The sequence below is a fragment of the Oxyura jamaicensis genome, chromosome 2, assembly GCF_011077185.1.
Source record: "Oxyura jamaicensis isolate SHBP4307 breed ruddy duck chromosome 2, BPBGC_Ojam_1.0, whole genome shotgun sequence".
NCBI classification, from domain to species: domain Eukaryota; kingdom Metazoa; phylum Chordata; class Aves; order Anseriformes; family Anatidae; genus Oxyura; species Oxyura jamaicensis.
The window spans coordinates 149,199,232-149,227,017 of record NC_048894.1 but is presented as its reverse complement, the minus strand read 5'-3'; the positions used below and the strand labels follow the sequence as shown (position 1 = coordinate 149,227,017).

At 40.5% G+C, this 27,786-nt stretch overlaps 1 protein-coding gene and 1 long non-coding RNA gene across 5 annotated transcripts in view; one reads left to right on the top strand and one right to left on the bottom strand.

Annotated features, from left to right (window-relative positions):
- Positions 1-27,786, top strand: part of CYRIB (CYFIP related Rac1 interactor B) — a 93,866-nt gene that overhangs the window by 51,446 nt on the left and 14,634 nt on the right. For 2 of the 4 annotated variants that reach the window (XM_035318950.1, XM_035318949.1), the window contains exons 3-4: positions 11,050-11,086; positions 23,686-23,768. In XM_035318950.1, the coding sequence (XP_035174841.1) occupies positions 23,696-23,768 (73 nt within the window). In that variant the 5' untranslated portion in view covers positions 11,050-11,086; positions 23,686-23,695. Of the gene's footprint in view, positions 1-11,049; positions 11,087-22,583; positions 22,667-23,685; positions 23,769-27,786 lie in introns of all 4 variants that reach the window. The other 2 variants (XM_035318951.1, XM_035318952.1) reach the window with 2 other exon arrangements.
- On the bottom strand, positions 11,752-24,823 carry LOC118162636. The gene is made up of 3 exons (XR_004748544.1): positions 24,689-24,823; positions 18,339-18,344; positions 11,752-11,763 (listed from the first exon to the last, which is right to left on the bottom strand). It is a non-coding gene; the product is annotated as an uncharacterized LOC118162636 (long non-coding RNA).

Genomic DNA, 27,786 nt, shown 5'->3' with positions numbered 1-27,786 from the left:
AAAGATCATCAGGGAAGAGCTACAGCCTCTTACTGGCAGCTTACCAACCCAGTTAAGAGGCTGAGCTATGCTGTTCCAAGCCAGTCACAAGGAAACATGAGAATTTAGGCCATCTGAATGTGAGTTGACATAGCTAAATCATTTGTGCATCCATAGGTTATACCACGTTAACAGCTCACTTCTCAAATAGTGTAAATAAAATAGTAGTCTTCAGTAGGGAGGGGAGACATCCACAGAGATGTAAAGTAAGCGTGCAGTTTTCCTTTATGACTAGCCCTTACTATATACCTTCTATAAAACTTGAATCCTATGCTTCTGTTACTGCTACCATTTGAGCTACAGGGCTGAGTAACCCAGAAGACAGTCGTTAGCGCAGAACGAGATGAGCAGCTGGGTCCAAGGATAAACGCGAAAAGCTGCAGTGTCCTAGCCAGTAAGGAAACATTAAGCTTCAGTGACCCAAATATTTACAGATGCTTATTAAGCTTCCCATGCCAGTTAATTTACTGAAGTTTTATAAACAACTGGAGATAGAATAAAATTGTTTTGTACAGCTCTTGCTAATAACCAGGGTTGACCGAGAATATTAAAACACTTCGTACTGTTGCTCTGCCAAGCCCATAAGCCTGCAGAGCTTTGCTCTCATTAATATATGTGTGTCTGTCAGAAATGACATAGTGAAAATGTTTAACTTCGTCTAGGTTTTTTATGTATAGTTTGCATGTTACAGCTATTTGTAAGCTATAATTTGAAGAGCTCTGGTGCCCAACTCTGTAAAATAGCTCCAGATACTAAAACATGTATAAAACTTCCCAGATGCCCAGTTTGAAAGTGCATGCCCCTTCCATTTACAGCAAAAAAAACCTTGTGGTTTGTAGTACGTCACAGTTTGAGGTACTTTACTGACATCAGTCTTGAACTGCGTTGTAATTATCATTTTTAAGAGTTGTAATCATTTTAAAGTACTGGATTATTCTGTTCATACATGACAGAACAAATGACATATCTAAATTTGAGTGCCCAGCTTGCCCTGGGCACAACTGAAAAGCTCGTTAGCCCAGCAGTGAGGGCAGTGCTAGAGGTCATCTGTGCATTTCCTTACTTGAGCTTCCCTCCCCACCCCCTTGCCCCATCTCTTGCCAGAAGAATTTAAACAGGATGGCTGTGCTGAGTGAAACTGGGTAGCTGTAGAAGGGAGCTCTTTGTCTGCAACCGTGGTAAAATATTTGTCTTCCTTCAGTATTTCCTTTAGGACCAAGCAGGGCTTCATTAGCTCATGGGTTGCGTTGCATAAACTTGATCTCACTGTTTTGAACATGAGCTTGAGGCTGGGAAGACATCAGGTGAGAATCCGCTCAGCTGTAGCACATTTTAGAGCTGACCCAGGTCTCAGTTTGGGGCTCTCAACTCTGGGAATATGCTGAAAAGAGAATGTGGTCGTGAACGCTGCATCGCTTGGGGCACAGCGTGCCTGCATCTTGGTATTGAGATCAAAACGTTCAGCCAGCTGGGCGTTAGTGTGGGGCAGGCCAGCCCAAATGGCTGTATGAGATGTGTGCCTCTCTTATCCAGGTGTTGTTCTGAATAGCCTTCCTTTTGGCTGTGATGTTTCAGCACTCCGTTATCACAGGCACTGGAGGACAAACATTTTAGTGTTTGCCCTGTTTGTCATGTAGTAGCTTGTCTTTTTCATCATATTACCTTGTACAGGATTAGTTTTTCAGGGCATCAGTCATTCAGAGAAGATCTTGCTAACTATCTCCTGCTTTTGAGCAGTTATAATTTGTGATAATTATTCATTCTTATTCTATAGCTGTTTCTCTCACCCGCAGCTTGAACTTGTGTGCGTGCTTGACGATTTAAAAATCTTTCCATGTAACTTAAAATTGCTCCCCCTGTAAAATGATGGTGGGGAGATGTCTTAAACTGATTAACATGTTGTAGAGTCTGTTCCAGCACTCATATTGCACTGTTTGTGGATTAACAGGCTTTGCATTTTGTGCTAATTTTAATAAGCATGAAAACACTTTTGGTATAATGCTTGCAGAGTGGAAACAAACACATCCGTGTCACTTCATTATTAACTTTGGGAACTCTTTGTTGTGGCTTGTATAGCTCTTACAAGGGTAGTGTTTGTCTGGCTGACATAACTTTAAATGTTCTGCTTCCTTGTGGGCAGAATCCTTAAAATTTCTTAAGTAATTATTTCGGTCTCTTCGTGCAGATCCCTTAGTATGTGCCAGACTTGAAAAGAACAGGAAGGTTTGTTTCTAGCTGTCCCCATACCTGTGTGCCTATAGAAGGTTAGTAATGAGCGATCTCATCCAAAAGAGAGACTTTGAGCGAGGCCATATTGCATCTGTTACAGACTTCTGTATGTCTTTGGCTGCCTGGGAAGTTTATATAAAAGTTAAATGTGCTGCAAGAGATATAAAGCAAGGTTCTGTTCTGTTTTACTCAATGTGAAATGTTTCCTCTATTAAACAAGGAAGTAGGTGTTAAAAAACCTGCAGCTCTTAGAAGGAGGTTTTTCATTTGGGGAAGCCTTATGTAGCCGGTATAGAAAGTAACGAAGTTCCAAATGCTCGTGAGTAATGCAAAAAGCTTTCACTGTGGAGCCTATCAGATAGCAACTGTAGGAGACTGAAACCACCAGGACAAAAGAATAATCCATCACTGTAAGCTCACCTACTGTAAATACATAAAGAAAAACGAATGTCTTTCTGACAACGGAAACCGCTTTTACTTCCCATTTGTGGCAAAAGTTGAAAACCATCTCCTTGGATAGTATTGCTCTAAATATACGGCTGCAGGTTTGCCTATAAATTCTATTGGCAGTTTGGCAGAGCCTGACCTGATGTCACCTGTGGGATAGTGGGTTTGTTGAAATGGTTCTGAGAAAATGGAGTTTGAGTGCACACACACCTCTCTTTGTGTTTTTGTCACTCGCTAGAAAAGATTTTGGTAGAAATTCTGATGGTTCTATTCATTTTTTATCAGCATGCATTTATTTTGTACTAATGCTGGTATCTGAGGCAAGGAAGAGGAATAGCCGGCAGTTTTTAGGTCACACTGAGCCATCTTCCATTTGCTGGATTTTGTCTTGGGGCTTGTTTAATATGGCTGATTGCAATAGCATGGGAATAGATCAAAGGCTTATAATCTGCTGTGCAGTCGTGGTTTGAAAGCCTAATTTTGCATTCACTGCTGATATGTGCTTAGTCTGCCTGTGCTGATGCAACGTAACACAGTATGTTTTTTCCCACAGTGGACATACAGTTATTTAAAACCTTGAATGAAGATGGCAGTAACCTGCAAATGATCAGTGACAGGTTTTTTTGGACTGTGATCAAGTAGAATTCAATGCAGAGCTGCTCCAAAATGCTCTTCCTTTACATGCAGTAGTCATGCTGCGACACTTAGTAGAGTAAGTAGAAAAAAGTGAGGTTTTCAGTCTGGTTTAATGGCTTGCATAGCAGACTGTGCTCTGCTCGAGACTTGAGCCATGCCGTTTTGTTTATGAAGGTGAAGCTGCTATTTTTTCTTTACCTGTAAATAATTGCTCAGGACAACATGAAATGTTTAGTTCTGTTCAATGAACCTTCAAATCAAAGACATTAATTTAAGGGTTGTTTTGACTTTTTGAAAAGTCACTTTTAAACAGACCTGCAAAATATGTAAACTTTTTTCACTAGAGCGGCATTTGGCCTGAAAAGCTGCGCTTGTCGAGACAGGTGATTGAGACTTCACATTACATTTTATATGGTCTGTTCTAGGAGGTTGATGTCAGATGTTGCTTATTTCACTTCCTGGCTTATAGAAGGACTCTTACATGCTTGTCAAATGAAACTTCTAATTTTTGTGTGTTTTTTTTTTTTTTTTTAAACTCTGTACGGAGCTGGACCACTAACATATAGCCCCTTCAAATCTGGTTAATGCCCAGTTTACTGCTTGGCCACAACTGCAGTTTTATTATTTTTACCTCCTTTTATCTCATCTTGGAAGTAATTGTGGAGGTTACTTAGCAGAAATACTGTGCAGGTGTTGAGACTCAGTATCATTAAATTACAATGCAGCAATTAAGACTTTGTTTTACGGCTTCTATTCTTTTCCCTGTCCGTTGGACAAAGCTGTTGAATGCACATGAAGGTTGCAGGTGGCTAGGCCCAGACTCTGATATTTACAAATTCTGTCTTTGTCTGCTACCCTGTATGATGTAATTTTTGAGCGTACTTTCATCTGAAATGCTTCTGAATAAACATCTAGTTCACAGGTTAAAATAACTTGGTTAGGTTCTTCCTTTTCGGACACACAGTGATACGATTGCTTCGAGTTTTCTCACTTACTGTTTTTTATTAGCGTGCCATCACCCAAGTTTTTCTCTGTATTAGAGTAATCATGATCCTTGATTAGTGGAATATTACAGTTCAGCTGATGTGAAAAGCTTCCTTTATTTAATTTGAGCTGGAATGATTATCACTGCTCTCTCTGGATGGGTGATGGGATAGAGGTGAAGGCACTGCTAGGCAGGCAGGACGTGTCATGGGGACTCCCAGTGCTGTGGGACGGCTCCTCTGGCTTCAGTGAGCTGCTCTGAAGGCTCCCAGCACAAATGACTGCTGACCCAAGGCACTGCCATGGAGCCAGACTCCTGCATGGTGTTGCTCCTGGCTTGTGCATGAGTAACTGCTGTGAATGAATTGTCGCCAAGAGCTGCTTAGTTGGGAAGTATAGGGATCTTCATGAGGAGGTGAAGCAAGCTGCTTAGGCATCCCCCTGAGCCTGAGAGAAGCGTTTACTGCTGCTAGTTTCAGTCAGAATGGCTTTTCAAGCTTTTTAAAAACCAGTGTGTTTTCTCTGAAATCTGGAATAACTGAATCCATTGCAGCAGAGATGCTGCCTGTGGTGCTGCTGGAGCTCTAACCTAACCTGCTTAGGTCTGGATTCACCCTGCAGTTCTACCTGGTGGGGCGTTAGTGGGGGCTTCAGTTCTCATTTTCTAGTATGGTTGAGGATTATGGTTAAAATTCACCAAAAAAAAAAATAAAGCAACAGTGAAGATCTTTTTGGTGGTGGGTTGTTCTGTTCTCTCTTTTGGTTTCCTTTCATGACAGAAGTTGCCTTTTGTTGTTACGGCCTAGTGTAGTCCCGAGGAAAGTGGTTTACCCTGGGTGTAGAAATGTAGATTGTAAGAAATAAGGGCTCTTCTGTGTAAGTGTTGCTGAATGGGGCACGGGTCTTGGGATTGCTCAGAGCCAATAACATACTCCTAATAATGGTGAATGGGAAAGCCCTTTTGACCTTTTCTTGTCTTAATGTTTTCCTTCTGCAAGTGGGTGAGTATTGAGGCAAGCTTCCTGGGACAGGGTAAGGCTTTGTTTCTGTTACTCGCATCTTAGTGAGTCATGACTCTCTTCAACTGTCATGTTCCCCCCCCAGAATTGCATCATTTACAGGGCTCAGATAAAGAGCTGTTGAATCACTTGGCTGGCGTTCAGGAACACTTCGCAAATGGGTGTTAACGGTGTAACTTCAAAGGAAGCATTAATAGCAGAAAAATAGCAAGGTTAAGTAGTCATAGGGAAGTTAAACACACTACGAACAGACAGCTAACAGCAATATCACTTAATGGCGTAAAGGTATTCGGCATCTGTGCCTAGCATAGGAATGCTTAAATACTTTTAGAGGAGGGAAAACCTGAATGCTACGTAGCTGTAAAAATTCTGCTTATGTAACATACGTGGTACTGAATTACTTGAGGATTTAGGCTTATGAAAGTTCAGAAGAAATACAGGACACAATGTACTACCAGAAACAGCAAGTTCAGTTGTTCGTGTAATTGACTATTAGACACAGGACTTGCTTCAATAATTCTTGCAGGCTTTCTTCCCGTTCTCCGTTTTTTTTTTTGCAGTAAAGCATGAAGGTGCTTAGCCTGGAATGTAACAGTTCATATTCCCCTGCCCAGTGCCCAGCCCCAAATCCAACCTCTGTTTTCCTGAAAGTCCTTATTTGTCTTCTCATTACCTAACGTAATAATTCTCGCTTGCTTGGAGAAATCAAAAGGATTATTTGGAACTTAACTCTTTGATTTGGTGTAAGGAATCCCTTGTACTTGGCTTTCAACTTGCAGCTTTTTTTCTTTACAAATCTTCAACAAGATGCAAAAACTAGGCTTATGATGGTTCATTTTACTGTTACTGCTAAGCTAAAGTAATGTTTTTATGTGGAAAACGTAGTTGTAAGTGGATGAAATGCAAAATTTGATGCGGAGCATTAGTCTTGTCCGTATGTGAATATCCTCTTATGCCATATAAGCTTGTGAATTATCTGGTTTTGCCACCTTTTTGGATGTAAGGATTTATGTGTACAACCCTGTCCCCTTGTACAGCATCTCAACTTCCATGAGATATTTTCTTAGAAACAAACCTGACAGCTATTTGCCACACTACTTTGAGGCCAAGACTTTGGACTAAGCATTAGGGAAACTGAAACAGTGCTTTGTGGACCTCTCTTGGACCATGCTGCATAATTAACTATGCTTCTAGCTAAGTACATGGACCTGAGCATGCCTATAGCTGTCTGGATGACAAACGTGAAGAGCTGAATGCTATTACAGCTGTATAGCATAGCGGTTATGTTGGTATAAATGAATTTTCCTCTGTGAGTAAAGGACAAAAAGCATAGCAGGTGCTTTTGGTAGGTGTCTAGCACAGGTCCATAACTATTGAGCAAGCTTTCATATCAGACCACCATTTTTATCACAAAATTACAGGCTTAAAACAGGTTTGAATATTGCTGGGTCCTATAAGGCAGTATTGAGAAATTATGTAGGATTGGGAAAAGTTTAGCATAACACAAACTGTAAAGATCTGACCTACCTTTAGAGGGATGATTGAAAATGAACAAAGAAAGATGGGAGCTGATGCTTCCTACAGCCAGAGGTTAGAAAGGTAGTTTTACAGCAGGCAACCACTGGATTTGCTTTGTTATAAGAACTGAGATAATTAGTTACAGACAGCCTCTGCAGAGACTTAACATGTGATTGCCATGCAGATTTAGCAGTCTTCTTTAGCACCACTAATAGTCAACGTTAGAGTTCCTGTACACCTACGATTGAATCTGGGCTCATCTGCGGAAACCCTGAAATTCTTTAAAACACAATCTTAGTTATGATTTATTTTTATAGCTTAGCCATCAGTTGCTGTTACTGAAGTAAAAAATCAAGTTTTATTACTAAATGTTTCTTAACGTTCTTTCTTTATTACCCACAGCATGTGGGATGTATTTGACTTGTGGTTCTGTGTTGGACTGGGCTTGTTTTTGTATGTTTTTTCTATGTGTACTTCCCGCTCTAAGAGTAACCAGTTTTTGGAGTGGTTTCCTCAAGCTCATTTCAAGCTTGTAACTGAAGCAGTAGAGCAGGAGTGTCTAAAAAATGCCTGAGCAGAGCAGTCCTTGAGCTAGGTCCTATTCTGGTCAGACTTAAGTGATGTTCAGATTCCTGGACCCAGGACATCTCGCCCACAGCCCACCTCGGGCTTGCCTGGAGTCAAAGTTGATGGTGCTTACCAAGGGAAATCCCAGTGTGATCTTGAACTTCAAGCAAGTAATTTAAACACTCTCTGTCAAGGTAGCAAGGTGGATTCTACTCTGAACACCTAGTATTAAGCTAAAGCCTGTGTGCCTAATGCTTAATGGAGTGCAGGAATCCTCTGTGAGCTTGCTTTGACTAGTGGTGTAAGCTTGCTTAGTGGAGTAATTATTTTTTTCAAGTTTCCTGATGAGCTGAGGTACCAAGCTAAGACACAAAGTAATCTAGATTCTTCTAAAAGTTCTATTTTCTTACTACTGAGTCTCTTCAGTTCTTAGTAGGCAGAAGCACCGTAGTGTTGGAAAGCTGCAAAATCCCCTTTCTTACCAGTCCACATCTGCAACATTTGCTGCCAAAGCAGTGCTTATGTGTAGGGGTTTCTCGAGAAGTTCAGGGGAGCTGGGCAGAAGACCTTGTTTGCATGCTGGCAGTTACTGGTGAGCTTGTGCTCTTCTGGGATCTGTTTCATGCACTGCTGAGTTGAGCAGTATCAGTTCCATATAAGATGGATACCCAAAACACAGCTTATCCCATGGTTAGCCTGTTACCAGTCTTTTCAAGTTTCATTATCTGCAGGATACCAAGTTTACTTAGTGCCTCTTTTACATTTGGGTATTGTTTAACTTCTGTCAACTCCAGGATTTTCCTGACTTACTGATTCACTACCTGGCGCTAATGGCTGTAGATGGCTTCTCCCATCTATCTCCAGCTGCTGTGATAACTCTTTGAATTCCTGCTCCAGTTGGCCTAAGGAGCTAGCATGTGCTTCAGCCTCCTCCTGCTGTGGTGAAGTTAGGCTGCAAGTCAGGGGCTGTGTCTGTCTGTGTAATAGAGGTTCCAAAAAATGAAATGCATTAATCTTTCTGCTGCCTGACTCCTTTAAAATAAAATAAATCCACAAGCTGTTAACCCATTGAATAAAAGGTAATTTTCCTCACAACTACTTCTCTCTGCAACATAACGTTTAATACTTGTCACAATTCTGAGGCAGCCATCTAGGAAAAATGCTTGATTCTATATTATTCATTCTTCACTACCTATTATATAATTATATGGCATACGTTTCATCTTCTGCTTGCTGGTATTCTGTCTGTATCAATCTTCAGATCCAGGCCTTGAGAATCAGATTCAGAAGGGAGACTGGATGTCTATTGCAGATCCTGTCTGCTGAGAGAGATGTGGTAACACACTCTGACCCTGACAACTGCCTCATCTTTATTCAGATACTCGCTTGTGTCTGAACTGAGGTGCATCCCGAAGTGCAAAAGTTACTCTTGGAAAGAATCCATCTTACCATTAATTTCACATCTGGCTGTTTTTAATGGATGTTCGGTGATTATTCCCCACCGACTGCTAGAGATCTGTAAGTCAATTCCTTACCCATTTACACTGTGCTTCATTATGTAGCGCAGTGTTAATACCAGCATTTAAAACACCACGTGATGCTTGGGTTTTGCCGTGTGACTTCATGCCTATCAGCTTGTCAGCATAAGCCAGGTTGATAGCATCAAATATGCTCAGTCTGTTTTGCATGAAGGCATGCTCATGGGTACTAAATTGGGACCTGGGGGTGCTGGGTGATGGCCAGCTGACCGTGAGCCAGCAGCATGCCCAGGTGGCCAAGAAGACCAATGGCTTCCTGGCCTGTGTCAGAAATAGGATGGCCAGCAGGACCACGGAAGGGATTGTCCCCTTGAATGCAGCACTGGTGAGACTGCTCCTTGAATACTGTGTTCAGTTTGGGGAACTCTTGAGTTGCTCTAGTGTGTGTGGTGAAGGGCCTGGAGCACAAGTCCTGTGAGGGGTGGCTGAGGGCACTAGGGGTGTTTACTCTGGAGAAGAGGAGGCTCAGGGCAGACCTTATTGCTCTCTGCAACTGCCTGAAAGGAAGCTGTGGGGAGCTGGGGGTTGGCTTCTTCTCACAGGTAACCAGTGATAGGCCTAGAGGGAATGGCCTCAAGTTGTGCCAGCGGAGATTGAGGTTGGACATGAGGAAGACGTTCTTCATGGAGAGGGTGGTCAAGCATTGAAATGGGCCGCCCAGGAAAGTGGCGGAGTCCCTGTCCTTGTAGGTATTAAAGAGATGTGGATGGGGCTCTAAGGGACATAGCGCCCATAGGCGTAGCGATGGGACTCAGTAGATCAGAATGATGGGTGGACTTGGTGATCTTGAAAGTCTGTTCCAACCTAGATGATCCTGTGATAACGATGGGAATCCAGTTAGTGGATTCATGTCTTTCTGCCTGTTGTTTGGTCTAACAGACCTATAATTCTGAGCTTTCCTGGCTGCCTCCCTTTTGCCTAAGGGCTCTAAACTTCTGTCCCCCTCTCTTCATTATCACAAGAGTCCTGGAAGACTTTGTTAATTATCAACTTTCACTCATTTCTCTGAAGCCTTGAGGACAAGCTATCTGAGTGAGCATCAGCACACTCTTCTCACAAGTGTTATGTGCTTACAAACGCAATATTCTATATGGAAAGATGTGAAGAGCTGAGCAATTCTTCATTTTTCTAATAATTGTATCAGTTGGAAACTTAGTCACGTATTTGTAGCAATAAACTAATACTGTTAGGGATTTTAAAATTTCTCCTACCTCTGATACTGTGCTTTTTCTTGCTGTTACTTTCAAATTTACTTATATAGTTCAACCATTCCAATGAACTTGGACTGTTCCTGATTGTTAATAGCTCTGTTTAGTTAGTCTATTTAATGTAGTTGGATTTCCAGTCAAAACGATCTTAACCAGTGTTCTTGACTACCCAGAAACCTGTTCTTAGGTAGAACCTTCTGTGTTCTTAAATATTGTTTCCTGATTGATTTTTTTTTTTTAATTTCAATTCTCTGTTATTTCAGGAAACGAGCTTTTTGAAGTAGTGTTTTTGTTGGATCTGACTGGTTTTGGTTTCTGTTCACAACTTGTGTTCAGCCCTGACCTGTAGGGGACCAACGTTTTCCAGTTAGTGTTTTGGTTTTTGTTGATTTGCCTCAAAGTGTGAATTGAGCAGTCTACAGTCATGAGAAGGAAAAAAACATACGTAAAATATCTGAGAGTAGGTGGGATTTCGGGGAATATAAACTAAATCTAATTTCGCCACTGGTATTTTATTACAGCTTTGACCCTCTAGTAATTAAATTTATTATGGCATATGTGTTCTTTCAGATTATCTAACACCAGCAGCCCTTTTCCCTAGAAACAAGTTTGTTGCCAGATAATTGTTCCCTATTTATTTGTATGCCTACAGATAGAACAATTCTGCAGTCTATTTTTTTCATGTATTTTTCAAAAAGTCAGTGACATATAGCTCCAGAACTACACTTATGAAGTAGATTCTGAAGAATAGTACCGTGTCTGGAACAGAAGTGTTAGCTTTTGCAAGGCTGCATAGCATTACACGGAAGGGTTTTGGTGCTAAAGAATGTATTTTCATGATCTTTTTCTTTTCTTTTGAAACAGAGTGGAGGCCAAGAACAGAGTGCAGCACTGGCTGTAGGTAAGAACCAAAACTTAACCTGCTTGAAAACTCTCCTGACACATAAGGAACAAAAAATATAATACAGATGGGTAAAATGGACCATACTGAATATTAGCAATTTTGTCTTCGAGAACTTCTTTTCCCCAGGTTGCTTCCACAACTTCTGCAAGCCCTTCTGTTCTCTGGGAAGTCCTTGATCTGTAGCCTAATGCACGTGTCTCTGTGTTTAAAAATACTAAATGGATTGCAAGCATTTGGATTTCTGCTTGCCTGGTACGTCACCACACAGCCTAGGAATGATTTTGAAGACTCGTTGTAGCAATGTGCATTTTTAGTGTGTAGAACACAGTAGTTTGGCCACACTTAAAACTTATCCTGGAAGATCATGTTTAAAATTCTTGGAAAATTTGTATGGTTTTTCTTTCTCAGTATTTTTTTCTCTTTACTGATGGTACTGTGTAACTTCAAATCTTTTCTGAGCCACCTGCCTCAAGCAAGTACTCTGAGAAAGTTTATAATTCTGAAGAGATAGTATATGCTCATGTGAAAGCTTTCCTTTCTAGTTTCATAACCTCCTAGTTATTTAAGCTACTTCACAGTGTGTGTTACAGTATATGTTTATTGTGCTGTTCCAGCATAGCTGTCTTCTGTGTGACGTTGGTAAGGAAACTACCAGATGTGAGATGGGATTTATTCTTCTTCCATTTCTGATGAATCATCATAAAGTTATGCAAATTCTGGGGAGATAAATTAATTTTTCATCAGTTTTATTGACAAGAGTGGGAAAACATTTGAGTGCCATGTCCAAAACTCTTCTGATATCCCATTCAGAAATTAAGAATATAAGGCATAAATGTCACAGAAATAACTTTCCCTGATTTTAGTATTTGGTAAATGTATTGAAAGAATTGTTTTGCAAGAACAAACAAAAACATCAAAACCACTGGTTTGGTTGAGATTTGTATCATTTTTTTGTTAATTTTTGGAGAGCTTTCCAGATCAGCTAAACAGTCCATCTAATGTACTATCTTGCTTCTGTTATGGAGTGAGTCTAGGAACTGGGCAAGCATACAATAATATTTTTCCCAATCTGCAACAAATGGATGGGAGAACATCATTGGTAGCAGTAGTAGTGTTTTCACTTGGTAGTAGCCTTTAAATCTAGAGTCACGGGTAAGTGTTTTAGCAAAGCTGCAATTTGAACCCGTGCAAACCTTTACATCAGGCTCTTCATTTGCAAAGGATACAGTGTAAGAGTAACTGAAGCAGACCATGGGTCTGTCTAGCCAAGTACACAGTCTCTAGGAATCACTGTTTTATTTCCTTCTGACTACATGCACTTGGTTTTGCCAATCCTTTCCCCCTCCTCACTTACTCCTCTACCAGGACAGTGCTGCTTCTGCTCAGGAAGGTGAGTCATCCCTCCCAGCTAGCAAAGCTCAGGGTATTGCTGGGAATGCTGCTGCGTGCACGAGGAAGGGCTTTCCAGAGAACAGCTATAGCACATGGCAAGAAACTTCTGTTTTCTTTGAAGAAGCTGAATCAACATTTCTGGTATTGAAGGGAAATTGGTTATAAACAGAAATGATGTTGGCCACTTCAGCAGCCCTTCAGTTCAGGCATCTTTGACTGCTAATGTTTTCACCTTCTCCAGCTGTGCTGAAACAAAGCAGCTGCTGACAGTTGACAGCATCTCAAACCAAAAGGGGATCACCAGTGTAAAGGGTTTGAAGGGACTGATAGAAGCCCTAACCAAGCAACATTTCGAATGGGAAAACACCAGTAAGATAACAATGGTAAAGTTCTAGAGACAGTTGAAAACTTTAAAGCTTCAAAGAATGAGGCAAACTTAATTGGATGTCACTTTCTGAATAAGATTAAAAGTTGAAAAGGCTTAAAATACAGTAATACTTGAACCTTTAACATAAGTAGATGCCTAGGGATGAACAGAAACCAGGAGGGAATATATTGATGATGGTTCTAGGTTATAAATATTTTCAGGTCAAGTATTCTTGAGTCAAATGTAAATGTTAAATGTGTTCAGTGTTCTTTAATGGCTTTCAGTTCCATGTATATACTGGTTTTCCCCTAGCACAGCTGTGGACTTCTAGCATCCTTTCTCAATGAGCTGCACTGACCTGCATAAAGACCCAACAGCTCCTTATTTATTCTTCAGCCTTGTTCCTTCTAGTTTTGTTTGGTGCAACTGGTGCATGTTAAGAGTCTGTGTTTTGCTTCTTTACTTAGGCGTTCCTCATACCAGTTACAACTTTATAGTTCTTTGTTGTATTTTCCCCACTTGAGAAAAGCTTTTCAGATGAGTAGCTCAAGACAGCTAAACTGTTTCTTACATGGAAGTTGTGACAGAGCTTTGATCGTCTATGCAGTCCTTCATTATTTTTTTCCCGTTCTTCCATATCTTTGTTGAGGTTAAGGGAACAGAATTTCCATGTATAAATTGCAGATTCAGTACTGAAGCGTAATGGTGTTTCCTCATTCCTTTCTTAATTCTGAACACCTAGATTAAGTATTTATTTTTTTTTTTAGCTGCTTAGGAGTGTAATTAAATGCAAGCCATAGCTAAACTGAATGTGATTCAAAGGTCTTGTTCCAGAATTGTAATAGCTAGCTTGGAGCTGACAACCTTCAGTATGAAGTTAGGATAGTTTTTACTTTGGTTCATCACTTTTACACTTCCACATTTGGATTTCATTGTCACATCAGCTTTGTGAGGTTCTTCTCTATGCCTGCCTTTTTCCTCGCTATCTTGAATATCACTGTGAGTAGCAAACTTTCTCTTTACTGCTCTGGACCAGGTCATCTGCCCATGTATTGAATGAATAGCATTACTGTGAGAAACTCCCTCCATTGGTGACTTCCCTCCATAGCAGGAATTGATCACTTACTGTTTTTGTCTGTTCCTTCTAACTGTTTTTCAGGGATTTCCTTTTTTTTTTTTTTTTTTTTTTCCCCTTTAAAAGCCCTCTTTTGAGTAATTTTAACAAAGGGCATGGGCAATCTGGCTAGTTTATGTCAGCTGGATTGCTATTACCTGACTGGCTTAGCTCACTGTGCTTTGATAGCTCTCCTTTCAGTAGTACCTCTGGAACAGATCTTTGTAATACATTGTCGCCTCTTAAAAAGTTATTCTTTCTGCATTATCATGGCTAAACCACGGAGGGTCTCCACTAAAGTACCTAATGATTTTTGAGTCTCTAGGTCCCTTTCAGTTAGACCTGTAAATCAGAGCAGGCATCTTGTGGTGCAAGGTGGAACGGCTTTGCAGAATTCACTGAGGGACTGGTGCAGGAAATCAGAGCCCCACATAACACTGCTCATACATGCTGCTGATCTCACAGGATTGCAGGTTGTGTAACATCTCTGGGGAACAGCAGACATTCCCCAGCATTTCCAATAGGTGGATGGAACAAAAATCAGTCTTAGGTTATGGGAATCTAGACTTTTTTTTTTTCCACACTACCTTTCTAACAAGGAAAAAAGTATAGAGTAGTTGATATTGTGCCTCATGAGGCAATCTGAAGAACTAACTGCAAATAAGACTGCTGCAGAAACTTGGTGTTGCAAGAAATCCCTTGAAGCAAACAACCATGTAGGGACTGTTTTTCTTTTCCCAGCCTAATGCCTGTCTGATTTTGTTACTGTTCTGAAAACGGATGGGTATCATTCTGGGGGTAGTCTTCTGTTGCACCATCAAGAACTCATTAGCTTCCTGCAAGCATGCTCTGTCTGACGGGTGTCTCGGTAAAAGGAAGGCTCTACAGAGAAATCAGAAAACGTTCCTGAAACACACAGATCTGCCTTTCCTGCTGTGTGACTTGGAGGGCCATAGGACTTGTATTCCTCCTTGGTTGTTCAGAGCCAGATTGTCACTGACACTCTCAAATGGACAGCCAGCATCGGCTACATGCACATGAGATTTGCATTCGTGCATGTTGAGAAAATCTTTTGAGATAATATGTAAACGACTACATATATCCATCAGCTTTTTGACTAGATAATAAAACATTGTTAGGACAGGAGTTGCAAGCCGAGGCACTGAAGGGGCTGCAGTGCAGCAGTTCAGAGCCAAACTAAAATGAAGCGTTTAATTTAAACATTGAGGAGCAATGCAGATGGCTGTACTCCTCGTATGAGTACATGAGGTGGCAGTAGTGGTCAGGCTGTTTGTCAGAGCCTCGGAGGAAACTTCAGCTTGCTTACTGAAGTGTCTGGCAGCCTGGTTCGTACAGATGGAAATGGAAAACACATTTCCACATAACCTCAGGATTGCAGAGGAGTGCTTTTTCACGAGTGCAATACCGAATCAAGGTGGTAGATCAATTGTATTAGACTCTAGTGAAGATAGGGATTGAACATATCCAACTGCTGTCCAGAAAATAATAGTAGAACTTAGTTTTTCTTACTCTTGGATGAAAAGCTGACAGGAGGAGGACTTGGCACACAAATTATTTTGGTTGTGTGTTTATTTTTGAGAAGGGAACTTGATAGCTCTTAAACTATAGCCTTGAAATACAAAACGTATTAATATGGAGTAGTATAGCAGTGTTTTAATAGGCATACCATCTTTTGTGGAGTAAGAAAAGCTTTTGTAAAACTATTTTTTTAAATGTTTAAATCTCCATCTCTTGTTGAATCTATTTTTTCATCTTTATGTACCTTCAATATTTTCTTTATTCAGAGAAAGTTGAGAAGCATTCAGTTTTTATCAGTATGGAGGAAAAAAGACAGACTTTAAGATCAGCCAATGTTTCCCTGATAACCTCACTTGGTTAAATACTGTATTTGGGCTGGAAGGAAATTGCTGGCACTCAGTCATGTAAGACGCTAAGATAGTACAAAGTAGTGTGAACACATTTGTTACACGCTTCCCTTTACCTGGAAGATGAAATTGTAAGGCAGTGACCTCTGTCGGAGGAGTTACAGCACTGCAGAAGATTTGAGATTTTAAAATTCAAAGGGGAAAGCAAAATGTAAATTACATTTGGGTATAAATTTGTCGAGAGAAAGCCTTTTGTCTCCTAAGAGTTATGATTTTTATTTATTTTTTTTTACTTACAGGCTTGCTCTTGGAATAGTTACAGTTACTCAAGGGTAAATCAGAGTGGATTTTTCAGAGCTTCAGCTCTCCCCTTTTCAATACAAATTCTGTTTTAAAAATAAGAATAATCCTTCCAGACAAATTAGCTCTTCCTGCGAACTTGTCTGGCACTCCTTAATGACATGAGCTATGATAAACTAAGCTGTTTGCTGTCAGCTGTGCCACTAAAATATTCCCAAATTAACAAGGCTTTAAGACCCTCTCTTCTAGAGGAACTGTGGAGTCTTCAGTGCTTTTCCCTAGGTTTCCTTTAAATGGAAAAATGGCCTGAATAAACACTGAGCTGCCTGTATTTTACAATTCTGGTTTCAAGGAATGTGAGCCTTTTTTCACTAGGCTGTTTTCCCTGGCAGGGCTCCGTTTTCCTGATATGGCAGGTTTTGAACTCACTGTTGTTCAGAAAGGAGACTTCGTTGATGATGTGTGATCTTAAAAAAAAAAAAAAAAAAGTAACTTCAGTTTCAGCAAAGGTAGTTTATTATATCAAAGTCAGTTTAGACAAAATAACTGATATCAGAGGCAGCTTAAAATAGCTTTTAAGTAGTACTTTTATTAAGTTAGCCTGAATACTTCCTTTTCTATAGAGAGAACATTTTTTTGGACGTGTTTTTTTTCTTTATTTGGGTAAGATAGGGATGATTGAAGCCCCTGGAATTCAGTGGCTTTTTTCCCCCTTTTTAATTGCTCACGGTTGATTTGTAACTAGCGGTGTGTGGAAGAATAACCACTAGATGTCAGTAGTGGAAAGCACTGTGTGGGTCCTTGCATAGGTTTAGACTGGGAAATATGCTGTAAAAGTGTGTGTAAAATGATGAAATCCTCTCTTTGCTAGAACAAATTGTTTAGTGGTGAATGAAATAGCATGTTTTATGTGGAATTGGTGACTGGAGTGGCACTTCCTATATGCATTTGATTCAGCAGTTAGATTCAGATTACAGCATCTGGACTGATACCTTCAACATTAATAACATTGTTACAGTCGTGGTGGGTCTGGAATACGAGAGTAGCTTATCCAAAATCTAACCTGTTTCAAGCTCATAGCATCAGGCTTCCCCTTCCTAAATCTAAAATTAATAGTTCTCACTTTCTGGTCTTTTTTCCAGATTAAGAGTGATCATGAATATTTAATAATTATTTCTTGTCTGGGCAGTGTGCTTTATTACTTTGGGACTTCATTTAATGTCAGGCGTTTAATTACTTGAAGCACCAGGATTAAAAACAGCAGTGGGGATTAGAATGTCCGAGGGTATCTGTGCTTCTCGGGCACTTCTCAGGAGAGAAAAAATGTGCATTAGACTAAGAAATACACATTTGGATCCAAGTAAAATATTAAGACTTCTTAAAAAGGTGATTCCTGCAATGTAGTTCACAAGCCCTCGCTGGCTTTTTAAGGCTGAGGGCAGCTGTATTCTCACTGACTGCAGAGCTGAACTGCTTCATTGGGGTAGAAAATGACACTCAGTCCGCTGGGCTGTCTGCTTCGTGAGCTCATGTGTTGCTGAGGGCTCCCTTTGATTCTGCTAATGTGGGCAGCCACTTGTTCACTGGCTTTTTTTTTTTTTTTTTTTTTTTTCCTGTTTGTGGCCAGATACTGGAGGCAGGGAATGTTCAGTAAGCCTTGAAACAATTGCCGGGCTGATAGGATTATCGTTCTGGAGGAACAATGCAGGGAGATGTTCAGCTAGGCTTTTGTTTGTGGTAACGCTCAGATTATAACTTGAAGCACTTTGTGTCATACTATAATGTTAATGCTGTGTTTTTTCACTTCCAATTTTACCCAATCTCCCTGGAAAAAGAGGTTTGTGCTGCACGCTCCTGACCAGCTGAAAATTTTAAACTCAGTCCCCAAAAGAAAATGTGTGCTCTGTGTGTGCTTGCATACTCGCCTCCAAACTGCAGAGCATGGATACAGGCTTTTAATTGAGCACAGATTTTGTGCTCTGGGTGTTCCTGTTCAGTCTTAAGCTTCGTTAAAAGGAGTCAGGGAATAGTGTATGGTTTTCCAAAAGGTCAGCTGGCATTTTCTTGAAGCAGGAATTCTTTGGTAGTGACAGACATGGGTTTTTACATCTGCTTATTTAACTTGGTATTAATTTGGAAGCATGCTATTCTTCCGGCAGAACAAAGCAAAATTAAAGCTGTCACGTGAACATCCTTCTGGTATTTTGCCTTTAAAAAAGAGTAAGTTTCAGCTGCTCACCAGTTGAAAACAATCCTTGTTAACATACAGTTTTTCTTTCAGGTGAGAGAGGGCAAATGTCTACGGTGCTTGCCTGGATTTAGTTGCATCATGTATTTCTATTAAACTTCCCCTGGGCTTAGCTTAGAAAAAAAAAAAAAAGTACTGAAATGTGTCAGGGATGTTTTCAGCATGAAGGGCATGCGTGCAAGACTTGTTTTGAAAATATGCCTTTGCTTTCCGCTTGTCTGATCATGACACTACCCTCAACATCATGCAACCCCATAAGGCTGTAATGGGCCAAATCACTGTAATGAGATGTGGCATTCCGTATGTCTTATTCGGTGCAAGTAGGTCAAGTTTAAAGCATGTTCCTGGCTAGGGCTTCGATTTCCCACAACCTGCTCCACGTGGCTCGAGCGTTGTGCTGGCGCTCAGAGCGTGCCAGGAGGGATTCTGGGCAGCTTCACAGGGACGGGAGGCTTTTGGACACAGATGAGCAGCGTGCCTTTTTTTCTTTCCCCACTCTGATTTTTGTGATGATGGATTCGTGGCAACAGAAAACTTCAGTAGTGTAAAATGTGTACTTACTGGGTCTTACACTGTTTGTTTTCCTTATGAGTTACCTTTGGGCAATGTACTATAAAATCTTAATGATTAAGACACCTCAGAGGAAAGTTTGGTTTTAAAGCATGCTTTATTCTGAATGAGAATACTAAATAAAATGTGTTGGAGCTTGATCTGAAGCTGTGGAAGAACAAATAGGTAATGAGCTAAACTGTACTGAGGACTGGGCTTGCAAATATTTTGATTTTGTGATTGCAAGGTGCAAAATCCCTCTTGATAAGGATAACCCCAGTGTGGTTTTGTTCCAGTTGCACCTGAATGATCGTGGGTCAGAAGGGGGCACCACCCACAAGCAGCCCGTTCTGAGTCAGCTCTGGGACCAAGCCAAACTGCAGGGTAGGAAATGCAGTCAGTAGTAGTGCTTGTGTTGGCTTTGATCTTTATATAGGCTTAAATCTTTCTTGAATCAGATCTGACTGATGTGGCAAGGTGCTCAAGAAATACACAGCTCATACTGGAAGACCTGCTTGAGTAGACACAGGGTCAGGGCTGGGTAACTGGAACCATATCTGACTTTCTAAAACAGTAGTTCTGCTTACTTGAGCTGAAGATGTGGACTTTCAAGGAAATTGGAAGTGTGCTCTGGGGTTGATCCAGGTGGGCTGCTGACACCACAGCCTCTCAGAATGGTCACTTTTTAATTTTGCCTCTATAGGTTCCACCTGTATATGTGCAACAGGTCAGCTCTGCTGCTCAGCTATATCTTTTGAAGCAAAATAACAGGAGTAGAGAGTCATCTAACCTGAGCCATTGCATGTCAATCCACAGCTTCTTCCGCGAATCTGGGGGGCTCCACACTGTGACACTGTGTCACTGTCTCATGTCTAGGCCATTTCAGAACTCAAGAAGCTAGTGTTTAGCCTCACTGCAAGAGTATCTATCTGTTGAATCTTGCATTCATTCCTTGCTTCAAGCAAGAAGGGAAGAGAAATTGTCCTCCCAAGAAGCATTAAACCAATTAGATCACCTTTTCAGAGAGAGGTTGTTCACCGACCTGTTGTCAGGAGATCAGTTGCATCTTCTGCTTGAGTCTCTTTTGTGCCCAGTGTTTCAGGGTAGTGTCCAACCTTTTGCTATTGGTTAATCTCACTCCCTGAAAAGAAACTGTGCATTAGTATAAGCTAACTTTCTTTTTTTTTGAAAAGAAAGGTGGTAGACCTGTGTGGAGCCAGGAGTTGGACTCGATGATCCTTGTGGGTCCATTCCAATTCAGGATATTCTATGATTCTAACTTTTCTGGGAGATAAAGGTCAGAATGAAGCTGTTCGTATTGCAAATCTGAGTCCCCAACCCCCTATTTATCCTCCATCTTAGGAATTGGTAGGGATTTAATTAAAATGATCTGTTCTTCTGTAGCTACATGTTCTGCTGCAACCTCATCTTTGAAGTATTTCAGCCCTACAAGCTTGCCCCTAATCTGACCTTCAAAAGTAACGTTATACAATATTTACACCACGTGCATGACCCTGTAAGCTGTTAGGAGGCACTTGATATCAAATCTACATGGGAAAATTCAAATGAGGTATTGAAAATATTTTTGTGGAGGAGGAGAAAGTGCAGCTGAAGAGCTGAAGCATGTCAGTAACTGGTAATTTTAGGCATAAAGTTCTCTTTAATCTCTTAACACCATTCACTTCTGTGTGTTAGCTACTCTTCTGTTAACGTTGGAATTACAATACTTACGGCACAGTTTTGTGATTGAGGTTTGGCTCTTAAATCTGAACCTGCAGAGTTGGTTGTCATTAGGCAGCTTATACTTGTGCCTTTTATTGCTGTCATTGAAAGTGTTTACAAATGTCTCTATTTCAGCGCTTTCCAGACTGTGAATGTCCTTGCTGAGGGAGGGGACTGAGTGATTCCTTCAATCCCGTGTTACAGAACACACCTGTGAGATGAAGAAGAGTCATTACTTGCTTTCTGGTGTTGCATGTTTACACAGCATTGGCATGTGTAGTGAGCTGCTCAGTAAGCTATGAAACAGAAAGCTGTAGAAAAGCTGTCTCTTTGAAGAAACATCTGTTAGATGGCTCTGTTTTGTAAAATGAGAGTTGAAACTGGACATCCTAATCTAAACCTTGCGTACATAAAGGCTAGGAGATCTGCTCAGACTTCGGATCTAAGTTCACATGCTTTGGAAACATGACTTGTTTCCTAGTGATTTAAGGGAGAAGTTGAATGCACAAAAAAGCGAGCACACACCTGGTGATTTGATCTTATGAGCAGAATCCACTGTGGCCAAAGATGCTTTTCTGAATATCTGGATTTGTACCTGTTTGGTTGTTCTGCAGAAGTTGTTAGACTAATATTACCGATTTGGCCCTGAGTGTCTTTCAAAAATCTGGGATTGGTTCACTGTGGATCCCCAGGCTTTGGTTGATTGTGTGAGATATTGTTGAATCTCGTGGATCATGAAAAGCAAATAACTCGGTGCTGGCTGGTTTCTTCTCACACACCAGTTGCATTTTCTTTTGGAACTCAAGAAATCTGGCAATGCAGGATGTAAAGATTTGGTTTGCCAGTTTGTGTAGGGCTCACACTGCTTCAGTTTTCTTAATTCCTTATAAACTCACAACTCTTCCTGCCATGCTGCTTCCCTCCAAGTACATCAGTCTTAAAGCAGAAGACAAATGAGCAGATGCTGGTAGATCAGCAGAGTTGGATTAAACTTAAACTTGATTTTAGATCTGATGGTTGAGACCGATGTTAGACTGATAACTTATTTTTAAAAGGTTTGAAATACATATTTAGATAGTATCTTTAGTTTGTCTTGCAGCAGTACCCTACTGATCTGATATTTCAGGGCTGTAGTTCTTGAAGTGTTTTTAGCATCTGTAACCCTCTACAACACTGGAAGGTCATTGAAAAGTCTGCCTCTTTGTGAAAGGCTACTTTTGTAGTCCTACTGAAGGTACTGATTTCAGAAAATTACAGTAATGTTTGAAACTTCTGTGAATTTATCTGACCTAGATTAATCTAATAACTTTTAATTTTTCTTCCACTTTTCATTTCTTTTTAGCTGGGATGCGACAGCAAACATAAGAAGAGCTGTTGAAACTTGATTATCTCCTGTTTTTGGAAAAGACTAACTTGTATTCGACTTGTCGCTTTTACCTGCTTTTATGGGGGGAAATGCTGTTCATTGGCCACAGATGACTGCTGAGAGGCTTTCTGAATTTCGTTTTGCATTACGGAGAGAGAGTCAAAATCAGGCTTGTAACAGCACCGGTCCTTTTTGAGGCTGCTCTTTTCCAAAGTAATGATTGCTTTGTGGGTTGTAGCAGCAATGCAAAGCAATTGCTCGGTCATCCTAGGTAACAATTCTTTAATCCTATTAAACTCGGATAAAAAGAGCCGGTAGTTCAGAACTTTGTTTTTGCCAAAGCTATTACTTTTCATTTTTTCCAATGATCAAGGAGAAGAAGGGGAAAAGAAAAGCACTGTCCAGTGCACACTTGCTGCTTCCCACCACAAGGTGATGAATCCGCAGCGTGCAGAGCCGGATGGGAGCCCTGCTCCAGCCACCCCCAGGCGTGTTATTAACACAGGAAACGGTTGTTGGAACTAAATTATTTTGCCATTTTTATTTTTAGGTTTGCTGGCATGGGTAATCTCATTAAGGTGCTAACCAGGGACATAGACCACAATGCAGCACATTTTTTCTTGGATTTTGAAAGTAAGTCTCTCAGCCCTTCACAGCTGGTGCGGTTACAATGGTAACGATAGGGTTACTTCTACCTGCTGGAATGAAGGCTAGGGGACTCAGTTGCAAATCTGCAAATTGAAAAAGGGTTGCATGTGGTTTGTTTTTGTGTGTTTTGTTTTTTGTCTTTTTTTTTTTCTCAATAGTAGCCAAGCCACCACCATGCTGCTGTGTAAATTTTCTTTACGTGTGCTTAGTCATTCTGGGTCTCTGTGGTCAGTGATGTCCGTCCATCTGCCTGCAAATCGAGTGATCATGAAATGATAAATTCTGTCAGTATGCCATGGTAATCTGTGCTGAGCAGTTGTTCTCTGTAATCCTATCTTACATATGAGCGAGTACTAAATCATTCTTGATTCTGGTTTGTTCATTCATGGTGCAGTTAATGTGTATTTTGACACTCAAAAGTCCAAAGTGGAGTTGTCTGAGCTGCTCAAATGTTCTAGGCACCTTGTGTCAGAGATCTGGGGCATACCTGTGTTAACATTTTCTGCACACTGAAATGATGTGTCTTGATTCAGCTTTCTCTAATGGCTTCCTGACAAAATTATAAGGGCTGACAAAATGAAAGCTCTTCCCTTCTGTTGTCATATCAGGTAAAAATCTGTAGCATGGCTACCATGTCAATGCTTGCCAGTACGATACTTAGCCCTCGGTCTGTGGTACTCCTGCTCAGGACACTGGTGCTAGGGTGTACCGGGACAGAATCAGTCACCAGACCTTCAGCTGGAGTCGTTCCCCTTTCTCCAAGGGGAGGCAGAAGATGGTGGTGACGCACGTCACGTGTGACAGGAAAGCTGCATTGCATCTCTGGGACCACCAGCTGTACGTCCCTGAGGTGGGGTCTCCCTCCACCTGGAGCCTGAAGGACGGGTTCATGCCTGATGGATGCCTTTGGTCTTCTTCCCCCACCGCTTCATTCAACTACATTTGGGCTGTTCCTTCTTATAAAGGAATATTTTTTTTTCTTTCTCTCATTCTTGTCTTGGCAGGTACCTTAACATGGGGAACCTTCTTAAAGTTTTGACATGCACAGACCTTGAGCAGGGGCCAAATTTTTTCCTTGATTTTGAAAGTGAGAAGATGATTTTATATACCTATTACTCTTTGCCTGCAGTAGACTGCATTTGTCATGTACTAAATGTATGTTTTCACTTTGCCATCTTTCTAACAGCTTTGCCTGCATAAGCTATGAATAATTGTTCAGTGAGCTTTTGATGAAAGTGATATTCTGTTTTTAAAATAACCCGAGTTTCTAAAATGTTAAATCTTTGTTTCATGGATGGCTTGGAAATTGCATTTTTACTGCTGGAATCTGACATGGTTCCCATTTTAAAAACAAAAATGCTGTTTGTTTTTAATCAGAACTTTTAAAATAAATTTTAAAAGAATTGGAATTATTTGAAGAGCTACTGAAATTGCAGGGAGATGCATGCATCTTAAAGGAAAGATGAAATATTAAGCCCAATTCTGTTCTGTGCACTTCCAGTGTGCCTGTAGATGCAGAGCAATGCTGCATATGCTGACTGGCTCACAACAGCTATTCATAGCCGTCCACATCACCACGTTAAAGGTGTGTGTGTGAGCCTTCCGTAACTTGGTGTTGGGATTCGACAGTTAACCTCATCCCTCCTTAACGGGGGGGACTCAATGTGTAGAGATAAATTTGCTTTTGAAAAGAAGAGACGTGTTGCTTTTTGGATCAATGCCAAGCCTTCTGGAAGGTTCACATATTGTTGATATTTCTGCTTTTAGTTTTTGTTGCATGCTATATAATATAGCCTCAGAATGGCAGGTAAGTGTTGTTGGCTGCTGCTCTGCATGTTTAATCACTTTGCTTTGGGATATGCTATTGCTTTACCCCCGCTGCTCATCAGCAAGCATAAAATAAGAAAACTAATCTTCAAGTGCGTTTTGACCATGTAATAAAATACAATGGGATGCCATAACAAACAAAAAAAAGTGTTGTGATATGGATAATACGAGATCCGTTACCTGCTTTCCTTTAAATTATTTTTCAGTTAGGTTTGGTGAAACAGTGGCAATTGGTTACATTAGTTCTAACGGAAAAGGGAGTGCTTGGAGAAACATGTTTTTGCTTTAATGCTGTTTGAATTTGTAATGTTTCTAAACCCTTGTCCTGTACTGTTGATTTTATCATTTGTCTTTTCTGAACACTTTGTTTACGGGAAGATGGTAGCCGTACCGATTGTCCATAAAAGGAAGACAATCCAGGGTCGTGTTCAAGAACTGGCAAACAAAAGCGTTGGTTAAAAACAGTTCAAGTCTTATATATTCTCAGAGTAGGTACAACTTACAGAAGCAGGGAGAAACGATGCAGGGGAATTTTGGAGCTCCAGCTTCCTCTGCCAATACTAACCATTTAATAGGACTAAATTAGTTCAAATTAGCTGGATGCAAGGGGCAGAATTCTAAAAATCAATTGCAATGGTAATTGCTGCTAATTTATTTTAAAAGTTCATTTTTTAGCCATCAGGTTTTTTTTTAAGTGCATGTTTTGAGCATGAACAAGATTTGGCATGAGAGTAAGCAGGTTGCTGACATGAAATGTTTACATACGCAGTCAAATGAAATGACTTGTATTATGGCTGAGTTGTTAGACTGTTCTTTATTCGTTTTGGACTCTGCACTGTGTGTGTTTCTGCTGCTATACTGTGTATCTGCGCTTCTTTCTCCTGTTTCAGATAGCTTGCCTTGACAGAAACTTGGCTCTGACACAGTCAAGATCTTTCTTCAAGACTTGGCACTTAATCTCGTGATACTTAAGTTTATGTGTTTATGGGGATGAGCAAGTAAGCTCTGTATTAAATCTGAATTTGCCAATGCTGTGTTATGCCTGGCCCAATAATACACAGGTTTAGCTATTTTGTTTTTCAATCCAGGTATGAACAGCCTAGTTAAATGTTTCTTGACACAGTACCATAGAGACAAAAGTCAAATGTCCATAAAGCTTTGTGGGAATATGGATGCTGAATTTGGAAATGCTTTAGACTGGTTTCTAAGACTTTCAGATATTTACCTGGGCCCTAGATTCCAGTGATTTCCGTGACTTAAAATACATGGAAAAAATATTTCATTAAATGATATAATGGGCTTTACCCTGCCCTAACACAGGTTAAGCTCATATTTTATTTGGTCATTCACCTCAGTTATTTGGAACAAATAATTGTCTCAAATATTCTCCTAATGTCTCTGCAGCGCCGCTTGGACTGGAGCAGAGCGAAGTGCACAGCTTTGTGGAGATAATATTATGATTTAAAACTGCGACCTGCAACACGGGAAACTTAGAGCTCAAGTTTTATGTTGATGTCACCACTGTCACAGTGCAAATCCTTTTCAAATTTCCTGATTCGAATAGTAGCTAAAACGCAGAGTACTTTTTGCTTGCAGATAGCAATCTCAAGCTAGCACTGGAAGTGTTCTGCATTACCTCCAAAGAACTTGGCTAGGTTTCAGAGAAGCCACAAAGATAACATTCTCTGGAGTAATGATAGAGATGCATAAATCATTTCATCTTCAGCAGTCTGGGATTTTTCTCCCCCCTACTGGTGGCTTTTGTCCCAGCCAGTGTTAGATGACTTGTTCTTTCCTGGGAAAAATACCAGTTTAAATACTGTTTGCTGTGCAGTATAACTTTTTAACCCCAAATTCCTGTCCCTTCTCTTGTCTTTAGAATAGCTAGATCTGTTTGTTAAACAGTCGCTAGATGTGTGTGTTTCCAGCATGCAATATGTTGTCATATTTTCATAGCTTTTCGTTCACATAACAGCATCTATGTTTCAGATCTATTCTTTTGTCTTTGTTATCACGTGAGCTTTCTGAACCCTCAATGTATATTCCATTTAGTGCAGTAACGTTCTGGTTAGATCTAAAAATCATTTAAAGAACTCCCCTTTTGCTTGAAGGACCTCAGTCTTTACTTATTTTTTTTAATATTGGAATAAAAATGGAAAGCTGTCATGAATGAGCAGGGGCTGACTCCCTTGGCAGCAATGTCAGACCTGTCTTTGTTCTTTTCGTGGACAGTGTTGCCAGGGAAAAGCAAAGCCTTGTCCTGAAGTTGTAACAGGACCTTAGTCATGCAAGGGGAAGAGGGAATCCCTGAAATTACATTCCTCGACCTGTTGTTTGGATACCTGGCATTCCTGGCTGCTCTTCCTCAGTTGCCAAAATGAATTCCAGAAGTATGGCTTGCTTTCCTGCTCAGTGCCCTAGGTGGTGAGGGAAACAAGTTCAAGTCCAAATGAAAGTCCTATAGCTTATATTTTCAGATACTTACTGGTATCTGGGAATTATACCTGTGCTTATTTGAGCTTCCAGCAGTGCTTGAAAAGACAAAACTTTCCATCTTCCCATCTTTGGCTCATCAGAATGCAGCACACCAGGGAGCACAGAAGTCAATTGCTCTGAGCCAGCCTGCACCACAGCTTGAAGTTTTTCTACATTGTCTCACTTAAACCCATCTTAATCCATCCCAAATTCTTTTACATTCACTTCACAATCCCTTTAGGTTTACTTTTTAAACTTGAGCTGTTTTCTAAATAAAAATGTAACGCTTCATTGCACGTCTAGGCAAGGAGGAATTACGGATGGGTGAGAACTTAGCTGGGACAAAGCAAGCTATAACTTTTGTCTGTTGGAGGTGCACCAAAACAAAATATATAAAGAAATATATATAAAATAATTATATATATATATATATAAATAAATAATCCAGTGCCTACTGGGCTTCTAAAATGGGTATATTTAGAAGTTTGTTAGAATAAACAACAACAACAACAACAAAAAAAAAACACCGACAAATTAACTTAAAACAATGGCTTATGCTTTCCTGGAACTAAAATACACTAACTGGCTGATTCAGACAGACTTGCGGAGGTGAAGGGGTTGACATATGTAGCCAGCCCTTCAGTAAAGACCACGTGAAAATCATCTTCCAGATACAAATCGTTTCTGAACGTGGAAGGTCACAGTACCACATCTGTTCTGCTCGTCCGGGGGTTTTGAAATGAGGAGGAGTTCTCGTGGGCCCTTCTGCTGTGCGGACCCCTCGACCCCAGTGTTGGAAAACA